The sequence below is a fragment of the Nilaparvata lugens genome, chromosome 4 (genome assembly GCF_014356525.2).
Source record: "Nilaparvata lugens isolate BPH chromosome 4, ASM1435652v1, whole genome shotgun sequence".
Taxonomy (NCBI): Eukaryota; Metazoa; Arthropoda; class Insecta; order Hemiptera; family Delphacidae; genus Nilaparvata; species Nilaparvata lugens.
This window is the reverse complement of record NC_052507.1, coordinates 46133288-46157633: the sequence shown is the minus strand read 5'-3', so window position 1 is coordinate 46157633 and position 24346 is coordinate 46133288. Positions and strand designations below refer to the sequence as shown.

At 38.6% G+C, this 24346-nt stretch overlaps 1 protein-coding gene across 2 annotated transcripts; it reads left to right on the top strand.

Annotated features, from left to right (window-relative positions):
- The first annotated feature begins 4233 nt into the window (after positions 1 to 4233).
- LOC120351207 (histone-lysine N-methyltransferase SETD1B-A-like) lies at positions 4234 to 24091 on the top strand. 2 transcript variants are annotated; one of them, XM_039427549.1, is made up of 2 exons: positions 4234 to 4713; positions 23527 to 24091. In XM_039427549.1, the coding sequence occupies exons 1-2, from the start codon at positions 4260 to 4262 to the stop codon at positions 23574 to 23576; spliced, it is 504 nt and encodes a 167-aa protein (XP_039283483.1). In that variant the 5' UTR covers positions 4234 to 4259; the 3' UTR covers positions 23577 to 24091. The 2 variants fall into 2 exon arrangements, with proteins under 2 accessions (XP_039283483.1, XP_039283482.1); XM_039427548.1 differs by having other exon boundaries at positions 4234 to 4716; positions 23530 to 24091.
- Positions 24092 to 24346: the final 255 nt, after the last annotated feature.

The window sequence follows — 24346 nt, the reverse complement described above, 5'->3', positions numbered from 1 at the left end:
AAACCTAACCTCAAGGTCATCTAAGTCAACCAAACCTAACCTCAAGGTCATCTAAGTCAACCAAACCTAACCTCAAGGTCATCTAGCTCAACCACACCTGACCTCAAAAAAAAAAAAAAAAATTAGGAGTGGGACATTGTGTCTTGGGCAGTCGTGCCGTCAGTACGTGTGTGTGCCACCAGTACGTGTGTGTGATTTTGGTGTATTGGTTTTGGATTACTTTCATCTTTATCAACATCAAGAGTAAGAACCAGTGCATTTTATAGTTATATATATATTTATATTATATTCATGATTTAACAATTAAGTTCAAAAGAGTAGAATTTTGAAGTAGTTTGAGACTGACAATTAAATTCTAAAATGACTTAAATTCGAAAATGATAAGTTTAATTATGAATTAGGCTCCAATACATACAAGTTGAGAGTTTAATTGTGAATTATGTTCTTTGAGTTGGTGGTTGTAATTCAACCTAACCTAAAAAACGTATAACAAGTCTTTGCCCTAGAATTAGGCTGTACCCACAATATGTTTGACATTGATAGTGTGTATGTCGTTTCAGACATGAGCGGCAATGGTTCTAATGATCAGGAGCACCCATCCCACCTCAGGAAGTAGATCCTAGACCCCCATTCACATTCCCCCCATACAGCTCCCGACCATCATCCCTAGAACATAAACACCTACAAACCACCATCCCCGACACACCTGACCCACGATCCTAGATATTGATACTGATTCACTGCCTTCATCCCCCACATCTGTTGATGAAGGTATATATATATATATATATATATATATATATATAGAGTTGAATACTGCATACCATACTAATACAATATTGTTTTGCATTGTTCCAGATGAGCAAAGCTGCATGATGTCAACAAACAGCAAACTCAGTGGACGAGTTTGTTGTCCTGGAGGAGGCATTCAAATCCCGACTCACGACTCTATACTACAATAATGCATACAAGGATGAGCCTGCCAAAGATTTCCACACCTTTCTGAGCAGTCTGAAGGATAAAATTGTTCAGATCATCAGTCAGCAACTGCAGACACATGGAACAATGAAGTTCAATCTAGTATTGGAGGCAACATATTTCCGCAGCACCCTTGATAAGACCTTCTTCGATCAAGAAGAGTTTCAGAATGTCGCCTTCAAAACTCCAAACTACACCATCTTCAGTATCATCAATCTTCCAGACATCATCAACCAAGCGTGCATGACCCTACTGGATGAGGAGTCAAAATTCGAAGGAAATTCCAGTGGATGGAGTTTGCTTATCATCGATGGATTGCTCATCAGGATTAGCAAACATACTCCCCTGCGTGAATCATCCTACATCAGTCTTTCACCTCTTCTATCAGCACGAAAGGCAATCATCAATCCTATAAAAAAGGACCAGCAATGTTTCAAATGGGCTATCATCGCCAAACATGTACAAGGCAACCATCCTGAACAAGTCAATGAGGGATACCATCAATTGGAAGAGAGATACAACTTTTCAGGCATTGGATTTCCCACTACCATCAGTCAAATCGATATATTTGAGAAAGATAATCCAGAGGTATCAGTTAATATTTATGGTGTGGATGAGAAGAACGTTATATTTCCAAGAAAAGTTGGAAATGCAATGAAGGCAGATCACTTTGATCTCCTCCTCCTCTGTGAGAGTAAGGATGATGATGAAAACAGCACCCTTGAGGATGACAATGAACATAAATCAAATGGCCACTACTGCTACATTAAAAATTTTGAAAAACTTGTGGGATCCCAACTCACAAAACATAAAAGTAAAATTATCATCTGCAGACGATGTTTCACCCATTACACCCAGAACAGAGATGGAGAACGCAGGATGGCTGAGCATGAGGAGTATTGTGCTAGCAATAATACAGCAAGAATCATCATGCCACAGGTTGGAAAGATGGTAAACCTCCAACCTTGAAGTTTGAGAAACATGTGCAAAAGTATAGAGTACCTGTTGTAGCATACGCCGATTTTGAGTGCATCCTGGAGAAACCTGATGAAGACAATGAACAATGGATTGGTGAAGCTACCAAAGTTATCCAGTATCATCGGGCAATGAGTTACTGGTTATACTTTGTGCGGGACCCATATTTGGAAGATTCCTGGCTGACAATCACTAACCTAATCCCTCATGAGCCGATTGTCTACAGGGGTCCTGATGCCGCCAAACATTTCATGAAGACCCTCACCATGTATGCAAAAGATTTAGATGAGGCAATTGACTGCAGGAATATCAAGTTGCTCCCACTAACCAAAAGAGAGAAAGAACGACATAATGCAGCTGATTTCTGTGAGGCCTGCAATGAGCGGTTCAATAAAGATAAGGTGTATGACCATTGTCATATAACTGGTATCTACCGGAATGCATTATGCCGTAAATGCAACCTGCAGCGAGAGCGACAATCATTCATACCAGTGTTTCTCCACAACTCTTCAAACTACGATACACACCTCATTATTCCAGAGCTGGGTAGAGATAAGGATCGGCTGTCTGTCATCCCAAACTCATCGGAAAAGTATATATCATTCACCAAACAAATATCTCCAAAAATGCACCTTCGATTCATCGATACATTCCGGTTTACGCCTGATAGTTTAGACAATCTGGTCACCAACCTAGTCAAATCAGCATCGAATCCAGAAGACTTGTCCAAAGTGCTGCCACATACTGCCAAGGTGTTTGGAAACAAATTGAGCCTTGTCTCAAGGGAAGGAGTGTTTCCATACGACTACTGCGATTCATGGCAGAGACTCGAAGAAACATTGCTACCACCCAAAGAGGCATTTTTCAGCAAGCTGGTTGATAGGAGTGTTAGCAGTGATGATTATGAACATGCTCAAACTGTGTGGAACCAATTCAGTTGTAGAACTCTGGGAGAATACAGTGACCTATACTTGAAAACAGATGTTCTCCTGTTGGCTGATGTCTTTGAGAGCTTCCGCGATGTATGCATGAAGACTTATGATTTGGATTGTGCTCACTACTTTACATCTCCAGGCTTTTCCTTTGATGTCATGCTGAAATATACTAAAGTCGAGCTTGAGCTCCTTACTGACTATGACATGTACATGTTTATCGAGCGAGGTATCAGAGGAGGAATAACAAATTGTATACACCGTCATGCTGTAGCCAACAATGCCTACACAGGAGCGCCTATTGACCCCGAGAAGCCTACATCATATCTCTGTACACAGATGCGAACAACCTGTACGGCTGGGCAATGTGCCAACCACTTCCATGCCGGAAATTCCAGTGGATGGAGAAAGATGAGTTGGAGGGGGTGAGCAGAGGTATTGAGGGTGTTGGAGATGTTCAAAAGATTGGCTACATCTTGGAGGTGGACATTGAGTACCCTTCCGAATTGCATGATGAGCACAATGACTTCCCATTCCTGGCAGAGAACAAAAAAACTCTCAAATCTAATCATGTACGACTCATGACAGCTCTAAGCAACCGTGAACGATATGTATGTCATTACCGCACCCTCAAGCAAGCAGTACAGCATGGATTGAAAATCACTAAAGTTCATCGAGGTGTGCGGTTTGAGCAGGAGGACTTCCTAGCACCCTACATCATGCTAAACACCAGACTTCGACAGCAGTCGAAGAATAAGTTTGAAAAGAACTTTTTCAAACTTATGAACAACGCTGTGTTTGGTAAGACAATGGAGAATGTGCGAAAAAGGATGAGTATGGAGCTAGTGAATGATGAGAAGCGATTGAAGAAACTGATTGCTCGACCAGTGTACAAGGACCGCATCATCTTTGGCGAGAATATCTGTGCTGTTACAATGCATAAAGAGAAAGTGGAGCTCAATAAGCCCATCTACATAGGGTTATCAGTGCTTGACATCAGCAAAACCCTCATGTATGAATTCCATTATAACATCATGAAGCCCATCTACAAGGACCGTCTTCAACTCCTATATCAAGATACTGATAGCTTATTCTACCTTGTCAAGACAGAGGACATGTACAACGACATCATCAACAACCAGCAGCTTAGAGATACCTTTGACACCTCAGAGTACCCTGCAGACCACCCATGCTACTCAGATGCAAACAAAATGGTGCTTGGCAAGTTTAAAGATGAATATGCTGGCCGAGCGCCACTTGAGTATGTAGGCCTGCGATCAAAGCTATATGCCTGTAGGTGTTACAATAGTGATCCAAATCAGCTGACAAGTGGATTGATAAAGGAGACCAATACTTGGGCGAGAACTCTCAAAAATGCATCCAGATGCTGAACGTTACATAGGCTTCCAAGACTATCTAGATTGTCTATATGGTGATGAGGATATCTATAGAGAACAAGTGATGTTTGGTACTAGGAAACATCAGATCATGACCCAAGTCATGAGAAAGAAGGCATTGAGCAAAGCTGATGAGAAGAGGTATATTCTAGATGATGGAATTACAACTCTTGCACATGGACATTACAAGATCCCCACTCTAGCACACATTGATGAGGAGGCAGAGGAGGAGGAGGAGGAGGAGGAGGATGAGGAGGAAGAGATGATTGACTCTCAAGAAATTCCCAAGGTTCAGGCAGCTAGCAGTACTACAACAGCTAAACGGCTACATTCCTCATCACATGATGAGCTCATTGATAAAGTCAATGAGTCAGGAAGCAGTACTATCCCTGCTAAACGGTCACGTCCCTTATCAAATGACTATAAAATAGATGGTGATGCATCCCAGTACAGCATTCTGAGAAAATTGCTTGAAAAGTGAGTCATACCTCATGCCAGGAAGTGTCAACAAATCCACTGCGCACATGTCTTCGCCCTACATTCACATCGCAAGACTTTTTGGAAGCGGTCATCATCAGTTGAGGTCTGTGCACCGTGCTGTAAAGAACTAGCATCAGCTACAACTAGAACTCCAGCTACTACTCCAGCTAGTACTCCTGCTGTTACCACTACCACTGCCAACATCAGCCTGTAGTGGAGCAAGCAGATATGTGTGAGTGTGGAGACTGTCTACTAGTAACCAGCAACCAATGGATTGTACAACCATTTCTGAAGTTTGGAGATAAGGACCTACCAGAACCGTTTGGAACAGCTCAAAACTTTCTAGAGACACTAACATCCATCTTTCATGATGCCGAAGTGTCAAGCTATACCGACCTATGCGAGGGAGCAGCCATCTTGAAATTCTCATTCAGCAGAGGATTCTGCGAAATAAGTGATAGATTGGGTGAATTATATCACTGGATAGTTCTCGATATATTGGACTGAATCTATTGAATTGTAATGTAAATAATCTTATTATTCATATGAATGCTCAGTTTATATATTATGCTATGTATCAATAAAAGAGAGAGTGTGTTATTTCAAGAGAAATATGTTGTACATCTTATTCCATACACCCTTCAACTTCTAGAGTAAGCACTCTTAGACATTTAAGGTATAGTAAATACAATAGGAAGCATCCTTCTATGATAAACTTGTCTTTATCATACCATGTAGGAAGTTCATGATGGTTGAGCTCAACAGCCTGATGCCTATATAAATGCTAATTAGCAAGTTCATATATCCAGTATGGATAAGACAGTATTAGCACAAGAGCTGCACAAGCAAGCTTGTTGGAACTTCCCAACAAGAAAGGTTACAGTCAAAGGTCTTTATGACCTCTATCAAGCTGACCTTGTTGAGATGATACCATATGCTCAACAGAACAAAGGTTATAGATACATAATTACTATTATCAATTGTCTTAGTAAGTTCGCCTTTGCTATACCAATTAAAAGCAAGTCAGCTGATGATGTGGTCAAGGCAATCAGATACAGAAAATAACTCTTTCCTTATTCCTACTGGGGTTATGCTCTAGAACATCTAGCTTGATTCTAATTTCATAATTCAAATCTATGTTGGGGTTCTCAACTTCTTCCTCTATCCAATAGTTTGACACATACAATGCTTCCAGGTTTTCAAACTGTAAAATATATCAACTATTGTTCCTACGGTATACATAGTATAGGAGTTATAAGAAGGGTAGAATTTGTCATTATTGTAATCAAACAGGTATATTGTAGGAACAATAGTTAAGAGTACAAGGCACATCCTGCACTATCAACTCCTATAGTAAATTTCTATTGGAAACATTTATGGATAGTCATATAGTGCTAACAAAGTAAAGTATTAGTGAGTTATGATATTATATGATGTTATGAATCGAAATTTATAAATTTATTAGAATAAATGGGGTTGTTTCAATTCAGAACTGGGATGAATCTGAATTTCAGGTTAATGATTTGGGAATTTCTATCAGAATCGATGAATGGGAGAATACAAAAAAGGTACTTGGTAACTTCTATTCCATTTTATAATTTCAGAAGCCGTACAGAGAACAGTGAGTATATTAAGTTAATATTGGATTATTCAATTTCATTTCAGTATAAGGTCGACGATTTTCATTCATGAATGGAGCTGATATGACAGACAATTCCACTTTAGTCAATATCTTTCAAGTTATATTACAACTTGAATTTCTACTTTTCTCATTCTATCACCCAGGCATCAAATTAATGCAATCGGTAGTTATTATAATGAAATCATATAGAGCTCTAATTTTATACAAAATTGGCATTTCCAATAATGTTTTACTATGTATGGATCTCTCAATTAAGCTTTCCGCATTCAATGCATGAGTTGTAACAGTAATGCAGCCAAGGTTGTCGGTAATCCTTCCTACAACTTCATGCGACTTTGGAATTTGATACATGGAATGTGAGACTATCAGCAGTAGATTGCTTTTAGCGAAGTGTAGAACTAGATAATTTGCACCACATATCCTGTTTCAATTTTGATAAGAGTGGAAGGAATAAACACTTCATAATAGAACAAATTCACACCTGGACTAAGAATAGAGTTCGCAGGAAATGATTCACACCGCATATATCCTGCTTTTATTTTTATTAGAGTGGAAGGAATAGAGGAAACATTGTTTTGTGTGAATGATATAATAGGAGGTTTTTCCTAATCATTGAATGGAAAGGATATGCGGTCAAGAAGTGGAGCAATTTTTAGAACAGGAAACCATAAACAGCTTTACTCGCAAACTTATTATTTATATACTTTTCTCATTGGAAATATACATATCGTCTCCTAACGATAAAGTCGGCTTATCCATAAGGAAATATCCTACACTCAATGTGTTAGAAGCTCTCACACACTCAGTAGTGATGTCACTATACTTAGAGTTGGAAGAACTCCTGAATTGGTTAACATTGATGATGAAGCAGTATGTACTCTATGAGAACTTTTCCTCTATCTATAGCAGTGACTGATCAGTGACTGAACAGTGACTGATCAGTTACTGATCAGACTGATAAGTGACTGAACAGTGACTGATCAGACTGATTAGTGACTGTTCAGTGACTGATCAATAACTGAACAGTGACTGAACAGTGATGATCAGTTACTGATCAGACTGATCAGTAATTGAACTGACTGCCTGACCACTGAGTGGATGACCCAATTATGCTATACAGACATGTGACAGGAGGAGTGAGGGTCATTGAGAATATGTCATGTCTGAGCATGGAGTGGGAGTCATTGAAAATAATCTTCAATACCATTTTTATCTCTAGAGCAGCATGATCATGTTGATCTAGAGTCTCTCATGGACATCTTGATCCAGTAGGTCTACCATGTACATATTGATCTGGAGTGATAGGCCTCCATGAGCATGTAGAGTGACAGGTCGTGCATGACCATCTTGAGCTAGAGTCCTTAATGCTGGTAGCCATTGGTCATGTGACAGAGGGAGGTGGAGTGGGGGTCGTTGAAATTACAATGCTTAAAGTAAAGTAAGGTGATTTTTTTTTTTTTTTTACCTATATGAATTAATGAAACTCTCAATCAATGGTTAACATGAAAAAATGAGTCTATTTCATACATGTTTACATCATTACATGAGAGTAGTTTTAGACAGTGGATCAGCCAATGAGGGTTTATTTCTTTATTATCATATTACAATGGTTATACATTCAATAGTATTTTACTTTCTCGAACATTATTACAATAATACTTTCCCTTATCATACAGCAAACTTACTGGTGATTCTTTATCACCATCTGGTGTCAATGACATTTGACTGAGTTGACATCTGACTGAATTGGAAACAGTAACAATGGGTATTACAGGTTTAGGTGATGATATGGAGATTGGATACATTCTAGAGGTGGACATTGAGTACCCTTCCAAATTGCATGATGAGCACAATGATTTCCCATTTCTTGCAGAGAACAAAAAAAACTCTCAAATCTAATCATATACGACTCATGACAGCTCTAAGCAATCGCAAACATAATGTATGTCATTACCACACCCTAAAACAGGCAGTACAGCATGGATTGAAAATCATTAAAGTTCATCGAGGTGTGCGGTTTGAGCAGGAGGACTTCCTAGCACCCTACATCATGCTAAACACCAGACTTCGACAGCAGTCGAAGAATAAGTTTGAAAAGAACTTTTCCAAACTCATAAACAATGCCGTGTTTGGTAAAACAATGGAGAATGTGCGAAAAAAGGATGAGCATGGAGCTAGTGAATGATGAGAAGCGATTGAAGAAACTGATTGCTCGACCAGTGTACAAAGATCATATCATATTTGGAGAGAATATCTGTGCTGTTACAATGCATAAAGAGAAAGTGGAGCTCAATAAGCCCATCTATATAGGGTTATCAGTGCTTGACATCAGCAAGACCCTCATGTACCAGTTCCACTACGATGTGATGAAACCTACATACAAAGAGAACCTACAACTGCTTTATCAGGATACTGGCAGCTTATTCTACATCGAGAAAACTGAGAACCTATACAATGACATCATCAACAACCAGCAGCTTAAAGATATCTTTGACACTTCAGAGTACCCTGCAGACCACCCATGCTACTCGGATGCAAACAAAATGGTGCTTGGAAAGTTCAAAGATGAATATGCTGGCCGAGCGCCACTTGAGTAGGCCTACGATCAAAGCTATATGCATGTAGGTGTTGTGGCTATATAACTGGCGGTGATAGTGGGGCGACTGGTGGCGATAGTGGGGCGACTGGTGGCAATAGTGGGGCGACTGGCGGCGATAGTGGGGCGACTGGCGGCGATAGTGGGGCGACTGGTGGCGATAGTGGGATGACTGGCAGCGATAGTGGGGCGACTGGCAGCGATAGTGGGGCGACTGGCGGCGATAGTGGGACGACTGGCAGTGATAGTGGGACGACTGGCAGCAATAGTGGGGCGACTGGTGGCGAAAGTGGGACGACTGCCGCGATAGTGGGACGACTGGTGACGATGGTGGGGCAACTGGTGGCGATAGTGGGGCGACTGGTTGTGATAGTGGGACGACTGGTGGTGATTGTGGGCGACTGGTGGCAGTTGGATGACAGGTTGTGGTTGGATGACTGGTGTTATGGATTGAGATCTACTTCTGATGAGCAATCCATCGATGATAAGCAACTCCATCCACTGGAATTTCCTTCAAATTTCGACTCCTCATCCAGTAGGGTCATGCACGCTTGGTTGACGATGTCTGGAAGATTGATGATACTGAAGATGGTGTAGTTGGGAGTTTTGAAGGCAACATTCTGAAACTCTTCTTGATCGAAGAAGGTCTTATCAAGGGTGCTGCGGAAATATGTTGCCTCCAATACTAGATTGAACTTCATTGCTCCATGTGTCTGCAGTTGCTGACTGATGATCTAAACAATTTTATCCTTCAGACTGCTCAGAAAGGTGTGGAAATCTTTGGCAGGCTCATCCTTGTATGCATTATTGTAGTATAGAGTCATGAGTCGGGATTTGAATGCCTCCTCCAGGACAACAAACTTGTCCACTGAGTTTGCTGTTTGTTGACATCGTGCAGCTTTGCTCATCTGGAACAATGCAAAACAATATTGTATCAGTATGGTATGCAGTATTCAACTATATATATATATATATATATATATATATATTATATATATATATATATATATATATACCTTCATCAACAGATGTGGGGGATGAAGGCAGTGAATCAGTATCAATATCTAGGATCGTGGGTCGGGCGGGTCGGGGATGGAGGTTCGTAGGTGTTTATGTTCTAGGGATGATGGTCGGGAGCTGTATGGGGGGAATGTGAATGGGGGTCTAGGATCTACTTCCTGAGGTGGGATGGGTGCTCCTGATCATTAGAACCATTGCTGCTCGTGTCTGAAACGACATACACACTATCAATGTCAAACATATTGTGGGTACAGCCTAATTCTAGGGCAAAGACTTGTTATACGTTTTTTAGGTTAGGTTGAATTACAACCACCAACTCAAAGAACATAATTCACAATTAAACTCTCAACTTGTATGTATTGGAGCCTAATTCATAATTAAACTTATCATTTTCGTATTTAAGTCATTTTAGAATTTAATTGTCAGTCTCAAATACTTCAAAATTCTACTCTTTTGAACTTAATTGTTAAATCATGAATATAATATAATATATATATATAACTATAAAATGCACTGGTACTACTTGATGTTGATAAAGATGAAAGTAATCCAAAACCAATACACCAAAATCACACACACGTACTGGTGGCACACACACATACTGACGGCACGACTGCCTGAGACACAATGTCCACTCCTTGCAGAACAACTCCTTTTATACCCCAGTTCAAGATCAGTAGGGAATTTTTTTCCCTTTTTTCCATTTATTCCCGATTTTATTTTTTTAATTTTTTTTATTTTATTTTTTTTTAATTTTTTTTAATTTTTTTTAATTTTTTTTATTTTATTTTTTTTTAATTTTTTTAATTTTTTTTTTAATTTTTTTTTGAGGTTAGGTGTGTTTGAGCTAGATGACCTTGAGGTTAGGTTTGGTTGACTAGTTGACCTTGAGGTTAGGTTTGGTTGACTTAGATGACCTTGAGGAGGTTAGGTTTGGTTGACCCAGATGACCTTGAGGTTGGGGATGGTTGACCTGGATGACCTTGAGGTTAGGGTGGTTGACCTGGATGACCTTGAGGTTAGGGTGGTTGACCTTGATGACCTTGAGGTTAATGTGGTTGACCTGGATGACCTTGAGGTTAATGTGGTTGACCTGGATGACCTTGAGGTTAGGGTGGTTGACCTGGATGACCTTGAGGTTAGGGTGGTTGACCTGGATGACTTTGAGGTTAAGGTGGTTGACCTGGATGACCTTGAGGTTAGGGTGGTTGACCTGGATGACCTTGAGGTTAGGGGTGGTTGACCTGGATGACTTGAGGTTAGGGGTGGTTGACCTGGATGACTTTGAGGCGCCTGGATGACCTTGAGATAAAGGCAGGTTCTGGGACACTTGTGTCCCAGGACCCGCCTTTTATATCTACTATTGTTTAACTTTGGGCTCATATATTCTATTGGTATTCATGATAAATTAAGCTTAGTAAATAGATTTTTGTTCATTATAGTGGTTTTGTAGAGTTTTAACTTTTGACTTACTGAAGGACAAAGTCGGTTCCGTCTGTTTGTATGTCTACAATAACTTAGAAAGAATTGATCAATCTTCTCAAATTATGAACACGTATTCTCCGAACCCTTTACAGGTCAAGTTCATTGGACAACAAATTGACTCACTCTTTCGTCCTTTTTCAGGATATAAAAATAACATTGAAAGTGCATAAGAAAAAAATTGTTATGATCTGTCATTTGGTCAGCTGAAGAATTCTTTGCATGCAATTACTACAGTTTTCCCATTCATTCATTCGTAACATCATCTGAGGTTATTTGGAGCAAGGTTAGTAGACTGTCTACTAACATTGATTTGGGAGCTATCACACACACTGACATAATATGATTTTAGCTGGTTCTTTATACTTTACAACTTTTGTATCAACAAATGATACGGGTTGATATAATATTATCAATTGCGGTTTTAGCTATTTATTTTCTCTTGGAACTATGTATCGAAATCATGTATCAAAACAAAAAAAAATGATTTTGGATCCATATGAGTGTCAAAGATGTTGAAGCGACAAAGTAATATTTTTAGAGTAGGTCATTTTTCATTTCAAATAACATTCCAATGGAAATGCTGTCGAATTATTATTGTAAGAGAAATATTAGCAGCTTTATTAATTTTCATAAACTCTCTAATCAAAAGTTGAGGGTTTTAAAGATTACAATGCAAAACAGTTCTTGAGCGAGTTCTCTGAACCACGGGGGTCACAAGTTAATACAGATAGAAAAAAGATAAATTCTTTTAACAGTATATATCATAATATGCTAGAATAGTATCAGTAGTTATTAGTAATTTTTCATATAGTGATAGCTAATAGTAGGTTATAGTAATTGCAAAAATAATGACTATTTATTATTTGATATAGCCTATTACTAAATAAGTTTCATAGAATGTGTTAAATTATCATTATGCAGATTTTTATATAATTTGCATTCATGATTCCATTGAATTAATTGAATTTTCATTCTGGGATATATTATCACCACACTGTCAACAAATTTATCACTTTATATTTCTTTACTATAAAATATATTATTGAAAGGAAATAAATTATGGAGTTTCTGTTTTCTTTGTGATCTATTCATTATTTGAGTTTATGAATTTTGTACTCAGAAATAAATATGGCTGTCTAGCAAGTAGTCCAATAGAAAAAAGCATGAAATATTTTTTCTGTATACCCAGTTTCCAGTAAGTTACAATCAATCCAGAAGATATAAAGAATAATTTTATTTGACTTTAATTTTTATTATGGACTAATCATATGAATAGATGTATGGTGATTTAATAATAAATTATTTGATTTGAAGTTTCACTTTGAATTGAAAAAAAGTATAACAATAATTGATGGAGCCTCAATTTAATCATTGATAAAAATTAATCTGGAAGGATCTCATTATCAGATTATTTTTCAATGTGTAATAGAATTGACTTGTTTATTTATTTATGCATTCATAGAAATAAAATAATTCCAAACTTATTATGAATTATATTGGAAAAGGAACAACAGCTTTTATGTTGATATCAGCAGCATGAGATAATTCTGAGAGGGAAATATGGAGTACTGTAGTATCACACAGAAAATATATTTTCCTTCTCCTCTCTGAGAACTGAGAAGTTACTGTACTAGTGTGTGATTCACTGTATGGTGTATGTGTGTGGCGTATGCGCTTCATATAATTGAAAAGACAGCAGAGCAGAGCAAGCCGATCATCTACTAGTAATATTGGATAATTGCCAATCGTGACTTGTTTTTATTTTGCTGAATGTGGATGTGGAATGACAATAGCAGAGCAAGGGGAGGAGGTGACAGAGTACTACAACTGTTGGTGGGGGATTTCTGAATTAGCGGGGAAGGCCTGTCGATGGTACTGATCTCTCATAGGGAGTGAAGAACTAACTGTTAGCACCCACTTATCCCCCTCCACACCCACTCCACACTGCTGGCCACCCATTTAGCGCAACATTAGATGAGTTCTCTGTCTCTTCTCTGTGTAGGATATTAATTATTAGAATAGCGGAGTCATCACTCAGGCCACCAATTGGTCTTTGAACTGGTGAGCTGAGAGAGTGATGACCGCGTAGAGGCGAAACTAGGGAGAGAACGTTCCGAGACGCGCTAGAGGAAGGTGTGCGTGAGATAGGGATGTAGTTTTAGTAATGTGATTGAGGAGTGATTATGTTTAGAGAGAGAGAGAGAGAGAAGAGAGAGAGAGAGAGGAGAGGAGAGAGAGAGAGAGATGAGAGAGGAGAGAGAGAGAGAGAGTATAGATGTTCTTATGGGATTTTTTCAATAGAGTGAGATTGTTTGGTGAATTTGCGTATTTATTTAATAATATTATCCTATAGAAGTAGCAGGGTCCCCGGTCCAGGACCCTAAAACCTGGTGGTGGCAGCGCTACTGGAGAGCACTGTCATGCTCGCCACGCACGCACACAACCAATAGTAGCTTGGCGGCAAATCTAACTCGTAATATCTAGAGTGATCAGACTCGTAACTGATTAGAATAGCTTTTAAAAAAAAACTATACAAAATATCATGCAAAAAACTATAAGAAATATTATGCAAACTCTTATTCCATCTTAAACTGAAATAATAGCTTTAAAAATTCCCTTTCCTTCACTTGCTGCTCATTTGAGTGTCATGCGTTTCTGCACTTTTCCCCAAGATCAGCTTTCTTTTTTGATTGGCAAGTTTTTAGCTAGGTCTTTTGATTCATTTCTCTCATTAAGGACTTTGGTGTAGTATAATAATATATTGCTAATGTTTTTACACCCTTTTAATTATTTTCACTATAGGGACCCCACATTTACACACATCGTTCAAATTGTTGATTGTATTTTCTGTCAGTTGAATACCTAATGTCACTAGAGCATTCCTCTGGTTCCTTAACTTTATAAATTCAAGCTCGTAGCAACTGCTCATCATCACTTCCATTAATTTGTAGATGTTGACACACAAATCCATCAAGAAGGAAGAAGGGCATTTCAATCCACCTCGGCTCAGCTCATTGAAATAACACAGAAGTTCTTCCATATCACAGTCTACATTCATGTCTTCATGCGACTGAAGCATTTCCTTGCATCCATTGCACACTTTTCCTCCTTTTTCTAGTCGCTTCAATACTTTCATTCCTGTGTAGCTAGCCAAACATATAATTACTTTGAGGGTTTGTGAAGCAACTGATATGAATGGAGCTTCATCAAGAGCAGACTGAAATTGAATTAAATTTTCTACTACTTTTCTTGAGTGAATGTCACCGCCAGATCTCTCAAATAAAATTCTCCTAATTTTGCAGATTTTAATTTTAGTAGACTCAATACTTTGAGCTTCCTTTCAGACTCTAATATCTGCTCTACATAAACATTGTATGAGCATCCACTTAACCTTCTGTAACATCCAAATCTACTCTCCAAATTATCTGTCTGCAGTTTAGCTGTCAATACATAGGTCCAAAATATTTATGAAGAATATATTTGCAGAGCTAACCATTGCAGTTAGAGTGTGAGAAAGAGCTAAATAAGTTTCATTGCTCAGTTTTCCAGAAGAATGAGATAAGTGCCATATATCAATAAATACTTTCAGGTTTTCTAGAAAAATAAGTTCTCTTCATCAGAGCCAGAAATGGGATTTGAATGATCATTCTCGTATACTTTCCCTTCATAGGGTGCTTCACATTTACGATATCCCACCACTTTGATACTAGTTTCAAAAACTGAATAGTTCCTTCAGAAACAGAAACCCTTCATTTTTCAATTCTCTAAAGCACTATATTTTTTTATCAAATATATTTACAGCTAATGCAACATTTTGTCTTTCAATACTATTTGCTGTATCGGCAATATGAAACGCATGCAGTTAATATGTCTTTAAATAAAGGTGTTGATATCTACATGATAATTATTCTCTACCATTTTTATTCAATTAAAATTTAAATTATTCAAGCCTTGATAGAATGATTGACTCACTGTACAGTCAGTCGAAAATTTTAATATTGAAATGAGGGATATTTTGGCAAGCTGAACAAAAAAGTAAGGTCCTATGCACCTTTTTGATATTATTTCTTCAAATGAAAAATGAGTTTTGTTGGTTGTCAAAACTCCCCTGGAAGAGAACTATTCATTTTATCCTATCTTTTAGTAAAATAAAAATGATTTCTGCATTGAATAACATCTATCTTGCCAACAAGAATCGAACTCTTTGTGAATTTAGATATGACCTACACTTTAGGTTTATATAATTCTATTAATAAATTCATGGAAATTGAAGTACCTACTTTTTCAGTTAGTTGATGAAATTGATTATCAATAGAGAAAATGATTATATTTTTTATCAATACAGAATTAGTTGAATGAATTGTCAATGTACTGAGTTCTTGGTCAACAATAATTCAATATTAGTATTTATCCAATCATTATTTTTTTCAGAAGTTATTTCATTCGAATTAGAAAATATTTATAAGCTCCTATCAATTTATCATTCGTAACAAGGAATTATTCAAAACATGAATTTAATCAAATAAAAAATTGCCCATACTGTATTCATGTTCGCATGTTTTCCACTTGGATGGATAGCAAAAATATTGTGGAGCGAGCTGCACGGCGAATTGTAATCGAGGGCTCTGATGGGCTGAAAAGTTCAGCGTTCGGAGTGAGGTGAGGCGAGCAGTTAGAACAGAGGCAAGCGGCACGGCGAATGGTTCGGAGTACGGTACGGCGAATGATTAACAGCTGATTTTTAACATATTCTTCAACATATGCTCATGTTCGTTGAGAGGCAAGATGTTCGGAGGAATGCACGGTTTGCTGCGCGGTTCGAGGTTCGGTTCGGCATGTGTGGACGCACCTATAGTTGTTACAGGACATTTATACAGATCACAGGCCAAAGCAACATAATAATCATCTTCTTCTTCTTTTTCTTTTTTTTCTTCTTCTTCTTTCTCTTTTCTTCTTCTTCTCTTCTTCTTCTTCTCTTCTTCTTCTTCTTCTTTCTCTTTCTACCTATATCTAAAAGGTTAAGCCCAGACAAACTGAAATCACACCACAGCCCAAACTACTAAGCCCAAAAACTTGAAATTTCGCACAATTGTTTATTGTAGCCTCAAAACATCCACTACAAAAGGATTTTCAGAAATCTGCCCCCCTCCCCTGGGGGAGGGGCCCCCCAAAATTTTCACTTTTTAACCGTTCATTGCACAGCAAAGTCATGAGGAACTTTTTCGTTCAGGTACGAAAAAAATCAGATCTATGCAGAAAAATTCCAATCAGGAACACAGGGGGTTCAGGAGAGGGCACTTTTCGAAAATTTCATGTAAAATCACACTACCCTCAAACTAATTGGCCTACAGGCTTAAAACTTTGCACAAATATTCTTCAAACATGCTAGACGCGCATGCTAAGAACGGATTTTGAGATATTTTGCCTCTAAGGGTTTCAAAGGATGAAAAATCTGGTGTGGTACACTCACACAACTTTCCTTGCTCATTGAACTATAAGCCTCATTATCAAACGAGAATAATTTAGGGGAATAACACAATGACGGCAACATATTTGCAACTACGGTCAGACTACTGTATATGTGTATATACAATTGTTTTCAGAGTACTTTTTCCTTTATGTAAATTGTGAAATTCGATGATTTTTTTTTAAATTCGTCAAAACAGCTGTTCTACAGATGAAATACCTTGACTATGACTGTGTTCTTTTCATAAACTGCTCTACCTACCCACGGTATATGGAAGAAAAAAGTAAAAACGTGTACCAACCTACCTCATGCACGAGAAGGAGGTTACAAAGTCCATTTCTCAAGGATTGGGTGGGCCCCTCATTAGTACCCAGGAAAAAGACTCATGTCAGTTGATAGAGCTAATAAATAACTATACAGGGTATGGATTTGAAAAAATTCGTTAGAGCCGTTTTGAGAAAATTGTGAAAAACATGGTTTTTTAGTAACTGTCATTTTTCTCAAGAATATTATGGAGCTCCTGCAATTTTCTCATAAATAAGACTCATGTCAGTTGATAGGGCTTATAAATAGCTATCTATGGTATAAATTTGAAGAAAATCGTTGGTGCCATTTTCGAGAAAACCGTGAAAAACATGGCTTTTTAGTCATTATCCGCCATTTTTCTCAAGAATATTACGGAGCTCCTGAAATCTCCCAGAAATGAGACTATGCCAGTTGATAGGGCTTATGAATAGCTTATCCATGGTATAAATTTGAAGAAAATCATTAGAGCCATTTTCGAGAAAAACGTGAAAAACATGGTTTTTTAGTAATTATCCGCCATTTTTTCCGCGATCTTGAATTGAATTTTATGAATTTCTTATGTCGGGTCCTCATGGTATAAGGACCTTAAGTTTAAAATTTCAAGTCAATCGGTTAATTAGGAATGGAGTTATCGTGTTCACAGACATACACACACACTGACACATACACACACACAGACCAATACCCAAAAATCATGTTTTTGTTCTCAGGGGACCTTGAAACGTATAGAAAACTTGAAATTGGGGTACCTTAATTTTTTTTGGAAAGCAATACTTTCCTACCTATGGTAGTAGGGCAAGAAAGTAAAAAGGATCCTATTAAGTAAGCTTATGGTAAGGTGAACTCCATATGGAACTGAGATAATTGACACATGATATTCTAACATATATGTTGTAATCATTGGAAGCTTAAAACAATTTTATCTATTAGCTGATCGAATTGATTGGCGTTGATTGAGAGTACGAGCTTATCACGTGTTTTACATGGTAAACGTTCTACAGATTTATAGTATCCTGGTTATTGAGCCTGTCTTTTTCAGCGTTTTCTATTAATAATAAAGCTTAATTTACAACTAGCTTACCCAGCGAACTTCGCACCACCAATGTATATCATGTTACACTTGACTTTATTTGGTGAATCATGAAATTTATCTGACAATCAACTGTTCATCTCAATACGGACTTCCTATGTGCTTAGTCATTCAGCATTCATTATTCCAAAAACATATTATTCTTCTCAATCAATTGGTAGTAATATCTATCACTAAAGTTTTCAATTAAAAAAAAAGGTTATATCAGTGTTTCAAAGAGAAATATTCAATGTTTCATAGCTGTAGATTGTCGATATATGGTCCAGGAATATGCGATAGTAGATATAAAAGGGGGAGTCTGGGACACAAGTGTCACAGACTCCCCCTTACCTCAAGGTCATCCAGGTCAACCACCCCAACCTCAAGGTCATCCAGGTCAACCACACCCACCTCAAGGTCATCTAGGTCAACCACATCCACCTCAAGGTCATCCAGGTCAACCACACCCACCTCAAGGTCATCCAGGTTGACCACCTTAACCTCAAGGTCATCCAGGTCAACCACCCTAACCTCAAGGTCACCAAAAAAAAAAAAAAAAAATGAAACACATAAAATCGGAAATAAATGGGAAAAAAGGGGAAAAAAGGGGAAAAAAATTCCCTCCGGATCCTGAACTGGGGTATAAAAGGAGTTGTTCTGCAAGGAGTGGGACATTGTGTCTTGGGCAGTCGTGCCGTCAGTACGTGTGTGAGATTTTAGTATATTGGTTTTGGATCACTTTCATCTTTATCAACATCAAGAGTAAGTACCAGTGCATTTTATAGTTCTATATATATATATTTATATTATATTCATGATTTAACAATTAAGTTCGAAAGAGTAGAATTTTGAAGTAGATGGTTTGAGACTGACAATTAAATTCTAAAATGACTTAAATTCGAAAATGACAAGTTTAATTATGAATTAGGTTCAATACATAGAGTACATGACATAGTCAAAAATGACTAGTGTAATTATGAATTAGGTTCCAATACATACAAGTTATGAGTTTAATTATGAATTAGGTTCTTCGAGTTGGTGGTTGTAATCCATCCTAACCTAAAAAACGTATAATTACAAAGTAGATCCTAGACCCCCATTCACATTCCCCCATACAGCTCCGGACCATCATCCCTAGAACATAAACACCTATGAACCTCCATCCCCCGACCCACGATCCTAGATACTGATTCACACCTTCATCCCCCACATCCGTTGATAGTGATATATATAGAGTTGAATACTTCATACCATACTAATACAATATTGTTTTGCATTGTTCCAGATGAGCAAAGCTGCACGATGTCAGCAAACAGCAAACTCAGTGGACGAGTTTGTTGTCGTGGAGGAGGCATTCAAATCCCGACTCACGACTCTATACTACAATAATGCATACAAGGATGAGCCTGCCAAAGATTTCCACACCTTTCTAAGCAGTCTGAAGGATAAAATTGTTCACATCATCAGTCAACAACTGCAGACACATGGAGCAATGAAGTTCAATCTAGTATTGGAGGCAACATATTTCCGCAGCACCCTTGATAAGACCTTCTTCGATCAAGAAGAGTTTCAGAATGTCGCCTTCAAAACTCCAAACTACACCATCTTCAGTATCATCAATCTTCCAGACATCATCAACCAAGTGTGCATGACCCTACTGGATGAGGAGTCGAAATTTGAAGGAAATTCTAGTGGATGGAGTTTGCTTATCATCAATGGATTGCTCATCAGGATTAGCAAACATACTCCCCTGTGTGGATCATCCTACATCAGTCTTCCACCTCTTCTATCAGCATGAAAGGCAATCATTAATCCTATAAACAAGGACCAGCAATGTTTCAAATGGGCTATCCTCGCCAAACATGTACAAGGCAACCATCCTGAACGAGTCAATGAGCGATACCATCAATTGGAAGAGAAATACAACTTTTCAGGCATTGGATTTCCCACTACCATCAACCAAATCGATATATTTGAGAAAGATAATCCAGAGGTATCAGTTGATATTTATGGTGTGGATGAGAAGAACATTATATTTCCAAGAAGAGTTGGAAATGCAATGAAGGCAGATCACTTCGATCTTCTCCTCCTCTGTGAGAGTAAGGATGATGATGAAAACAGCACCCTTGAGGATGATAATGAACATGAATCAAATAGCCACTACTGCTACATTAAAAATTTTGAAAGACTTGTGAGATCCCAACTCACAAAACATAAAAGTAAAATTATCATCTGCAGACGATGTTTCACCCATTACACCCAGAACAGAGATGGAGAACGCAGGATGGCTGAGCATGAGGAGTATTGTGCTAGCAATAATACAGCAAGAATCATCATGCCACAGGTTGGAAAAGATGGTAAACCTCCAACCTTGAAGTTTGAGAAACATGTGCAAAAGTATAGAGTACCTGTTGTAGCATACGCCGATTTTGAGTGCATCCTGGAGAAACCTGATGAAGACAATGAACAATGGATTGGTGAAGCTACCAAAGTTATCCAGTATCATCGGGCAATGAGTTACTGCTTATACTTTGTGCGGGACCCATATTTGGAAGATTCTTGGCTGACAATCACTAACCTAATCCCTCATGAGCCGATTGTCTACAGGGGTCCTGATGCCGCCAAAAATTTCATGAAGACCCTCACCATGTATGCAAAAGATTTAGATGAAGCAATTGACTGCAGGAATATCAAGTTGCTCCCACTAACCAAAAGAGAGGAAGAACGACATAATGCAGCTGATTTCTGTGAGGCCTGCAATGAACGGTTCAATAAAGATAAGGTGTATGACCATTGTCATATAACTGGTATCTACCGGAATGCATTATGCCGTGAATGCAACCTGCAGCTAGAGCGACAATCATTCATACCAGTGTTTCTCCACAACTCTTCAAACTATGATACACACCTCATTATTCCAGAGCTGGGTAGAGATAAGGATCGGCTGTCTGTCATCCCAAACTCATCGGAAAAGTATATATCATTCACCAAACAAATATCTCCAAAAATGCACCTTCGATTCATCGATACATTCAGGTTTACACCTGATAGTTTAGACAATCTGGTCACCAACCTAGTCAAATCAGCATCGAATCCAGAAGACTTGTCCAAAGTGCTGCCACATACTGCCAAGGTGTTTGGAAACAAATTGAGCCTTGTCTCAAGGAAAGGAGTGTTTCCATACGACTACTGCGATTCATGGCAGAGACTCGAAGAAACATTGCTACCACCCAAAGAGGCATTTTTCAGCAAGCTGGTTGATAGGAGTGTTAGCAGTGATGATTATGAACATGCTCAAACTGTGTGGAACCAATTCAGTTGTAGAACTCTGGGAGAATACAGTGACCTATACTTGAAAACAGATGTTCTCCTGTTGGCTGATGTCTTTGAGAGCTTCCGCGATGTATGCATGAAGACTTATGATTTGGATTGTGCTCACTACTTTACATCTCCAGGCTTTTCCTTTGATGTCATGCTGAAATATACTAAAGTCAAGCTTGAGCTCCTTACTGACTATGACATGTACATGTTTATCGAGCGAGGTATCAGAGGAGGAATAACAAATTGTATACACCGTCATGCTGTAGCCAACAATGCCTACACAGGAGCGCCTATTGACCCCGAGAAGCCTACATCATATCTCCTGTACACAGATGCGAACAACCTGTACGGCTGGGCAATGTGCCAACCACTTCCATGCCGGAAATTCCAGTGGATGGAGAAAGATGAGTTGGAGGGGGTGAGCAGAGGTATTGAGGGTGTTGGAGATGTTCAAAAGATTGGCTACATCTTGGAGGTGGACATTGAGTACCCTTCTGAATTACATGATGAGCATAACGACTTCCTATTCCTGGCAGAGAACAAAAAAACTCTTAAATCTAATCATGTACAACTCATGACAGCTCTAAGCAACCGTGAATGATATGTATGTCATTACCGCACCCTCAAGCAAGCAGTACAGCATGGATTGAAAATCACTGAAGTTCATCGAGGTGTGCGGTTTGAGCAGGAGGACTTCCTAGCACCCTACATCATGCTAAACACCAGACTTCGACAGCAGTCGAAGAATAAGTTTGAGAAAAATTTCTTCAAACTTATGAACAACGCTGTGTTTGGTAAGACAATGGAGAATGTGCGAAAAAGGGTGAGTATGGAGCTAGTGAATGACGAGAATTGATTAAAGAAACTGATTGCTCGACCAGTGTACAAGGACCGCATCATCTTTGGCGAGAATATCTGTGCTGTTACGATGCATAAAGAGAAAGTGGAGCTCAATAAGCCCATCTACATAGGGTTATCAGTGCTCGACATCAGCAAAACCCTCATGTATGAATTCCATTATAACATCATGAAGCCCATCTACAAGGACCGTCTTCAACTCCTATATCAAGATACTGATAGCTTATTCTACCTTGTCAAGACAGAGGACATGTACAACGACATCATCAACAACCAACAACTGAAAGATACCTTTGACACCTCAGAGTACCCTGCAGAGCACCCATGCTACTCAGATGCAAACAAAATGGTGCTTGGCAAGTTTAAAGATGAATATGCTGGCCGAGCGCCACTTGAGTATGTAGGCTTATGATCGAAGCTATATGCCTGTGTTACAATAGTGATCCAAATCAGCTGACAAGTGGATTGATAAAGAAAGCTAAAGGAGTGAGGAGACCAATACTTGGGCGAGAACTCTCAAAAATGCATCCAGATGCTGAACGTTACATAGGCTTCCAAGACTATCTAGATTGTCTATATGGTGATGAGGATATCTATAGAGAACAAGTGATGTTTGGTACTAGGAAACATCAGATCATGACCCAAGTAATGAGAAAGAAGGCATTGAGCGAAGCTGATGAGAAGAGGTATATTCTAGATGATGGAATTACAACTCTTGCACATGGACATTACAAGATCCCCACTCTAGCACACATTGATGAGAAGGATGAGGAGGAGGATGAGGAGGAGGAGAAGGATGAGGTGGAAGAGATGATTGACTCTCAAGAAATTCCCAAGGTTCAGGCAGCTAGCAGTACTACAACAGCTAAACGGTTACATTCCTCATCACATGATGAGCTCATTGATAAAGTCAATGAGTCAGGAAGCAGTACTATCCCTGAATGGTCACGTCCCTTATCAAATGATGAGCTTGCTGATATGACCAATGACTATAAAATAGAAGGTGATGCATCCCAGTACAGCATTTTGAGAAAATTGCTTGAAAAGTGACGTCATACCTCATGCCAGGAAGTGTCAACAATCCATTGTGCATACGCAACTGTCTCCACCCATCGCTGGATTCCCTTGAAGCAGTTATTACAAAGTCAGTCGAGGTGTGCTCATCCTGCTATCAACATGGGCTGTCAACAACATCTATATCCAGTACTTCAATCAGCAATGGCGCCAGCAGACCCTGAATCACCATGCCCTTGCGGTGATTGCATGTTTGTCATGAGTGCAAGGTGGAGTGTTGAGCCACTATTCAACATTGGAGAAGGATATTATGATCCTTTTGGAACTTTCGAGAATTTTGCTGATGTGATTTCTTCAACATTCCCAACAGCTACACTTCATCCTTGTCACAATAGACAGATGATGATTCTGAACTTTCCTTATAGCTATGCATTTTGTGAAATGTGTACTAATCTAGGACCATTATTTGACTATGTGCTGTTAAACCTTGATGATTGAGATGTTATTTATATATGTCTGATAATATTCTTTGTATCCAATGTGTACTAGAGTATGACTACAATATAATTGTATCAAATCAACTGTCTCTTATTGCTCAAACCTCTGAATCATGTGGGAAGTAAGAGTACAAGGCATGATACATCTCACATCCTGCACTATCAAAGTGTAGAGGTTATGAAAAGAAAAAAGTTGCAATCTCTATCCTCTTCCACAGGATATGGAGAATGTTTGGATTAGCATAATAGACTATTTAAAGTTGATGACATAGATTTTATCAGTCAGTATGGATAAGACTGTTATAGCAA

Excerpts from the sequence above, each read along its gene's own strand:
- LOC120351207 (XM_039427549.1), top strand. The coding sequence starts at position 4,260 with ATGCATCCAGATGCTGAACGTTACATAGGCTTCCAAGACTATCTAGAT. Across the intron at positions 4,714-23,526 it reads ATCAAATGACTATAAAATAG|AAGGTGATGCATCCCAGTAC; the intron begins ATGGTGATGCAT and ends ACTATAAAATAG.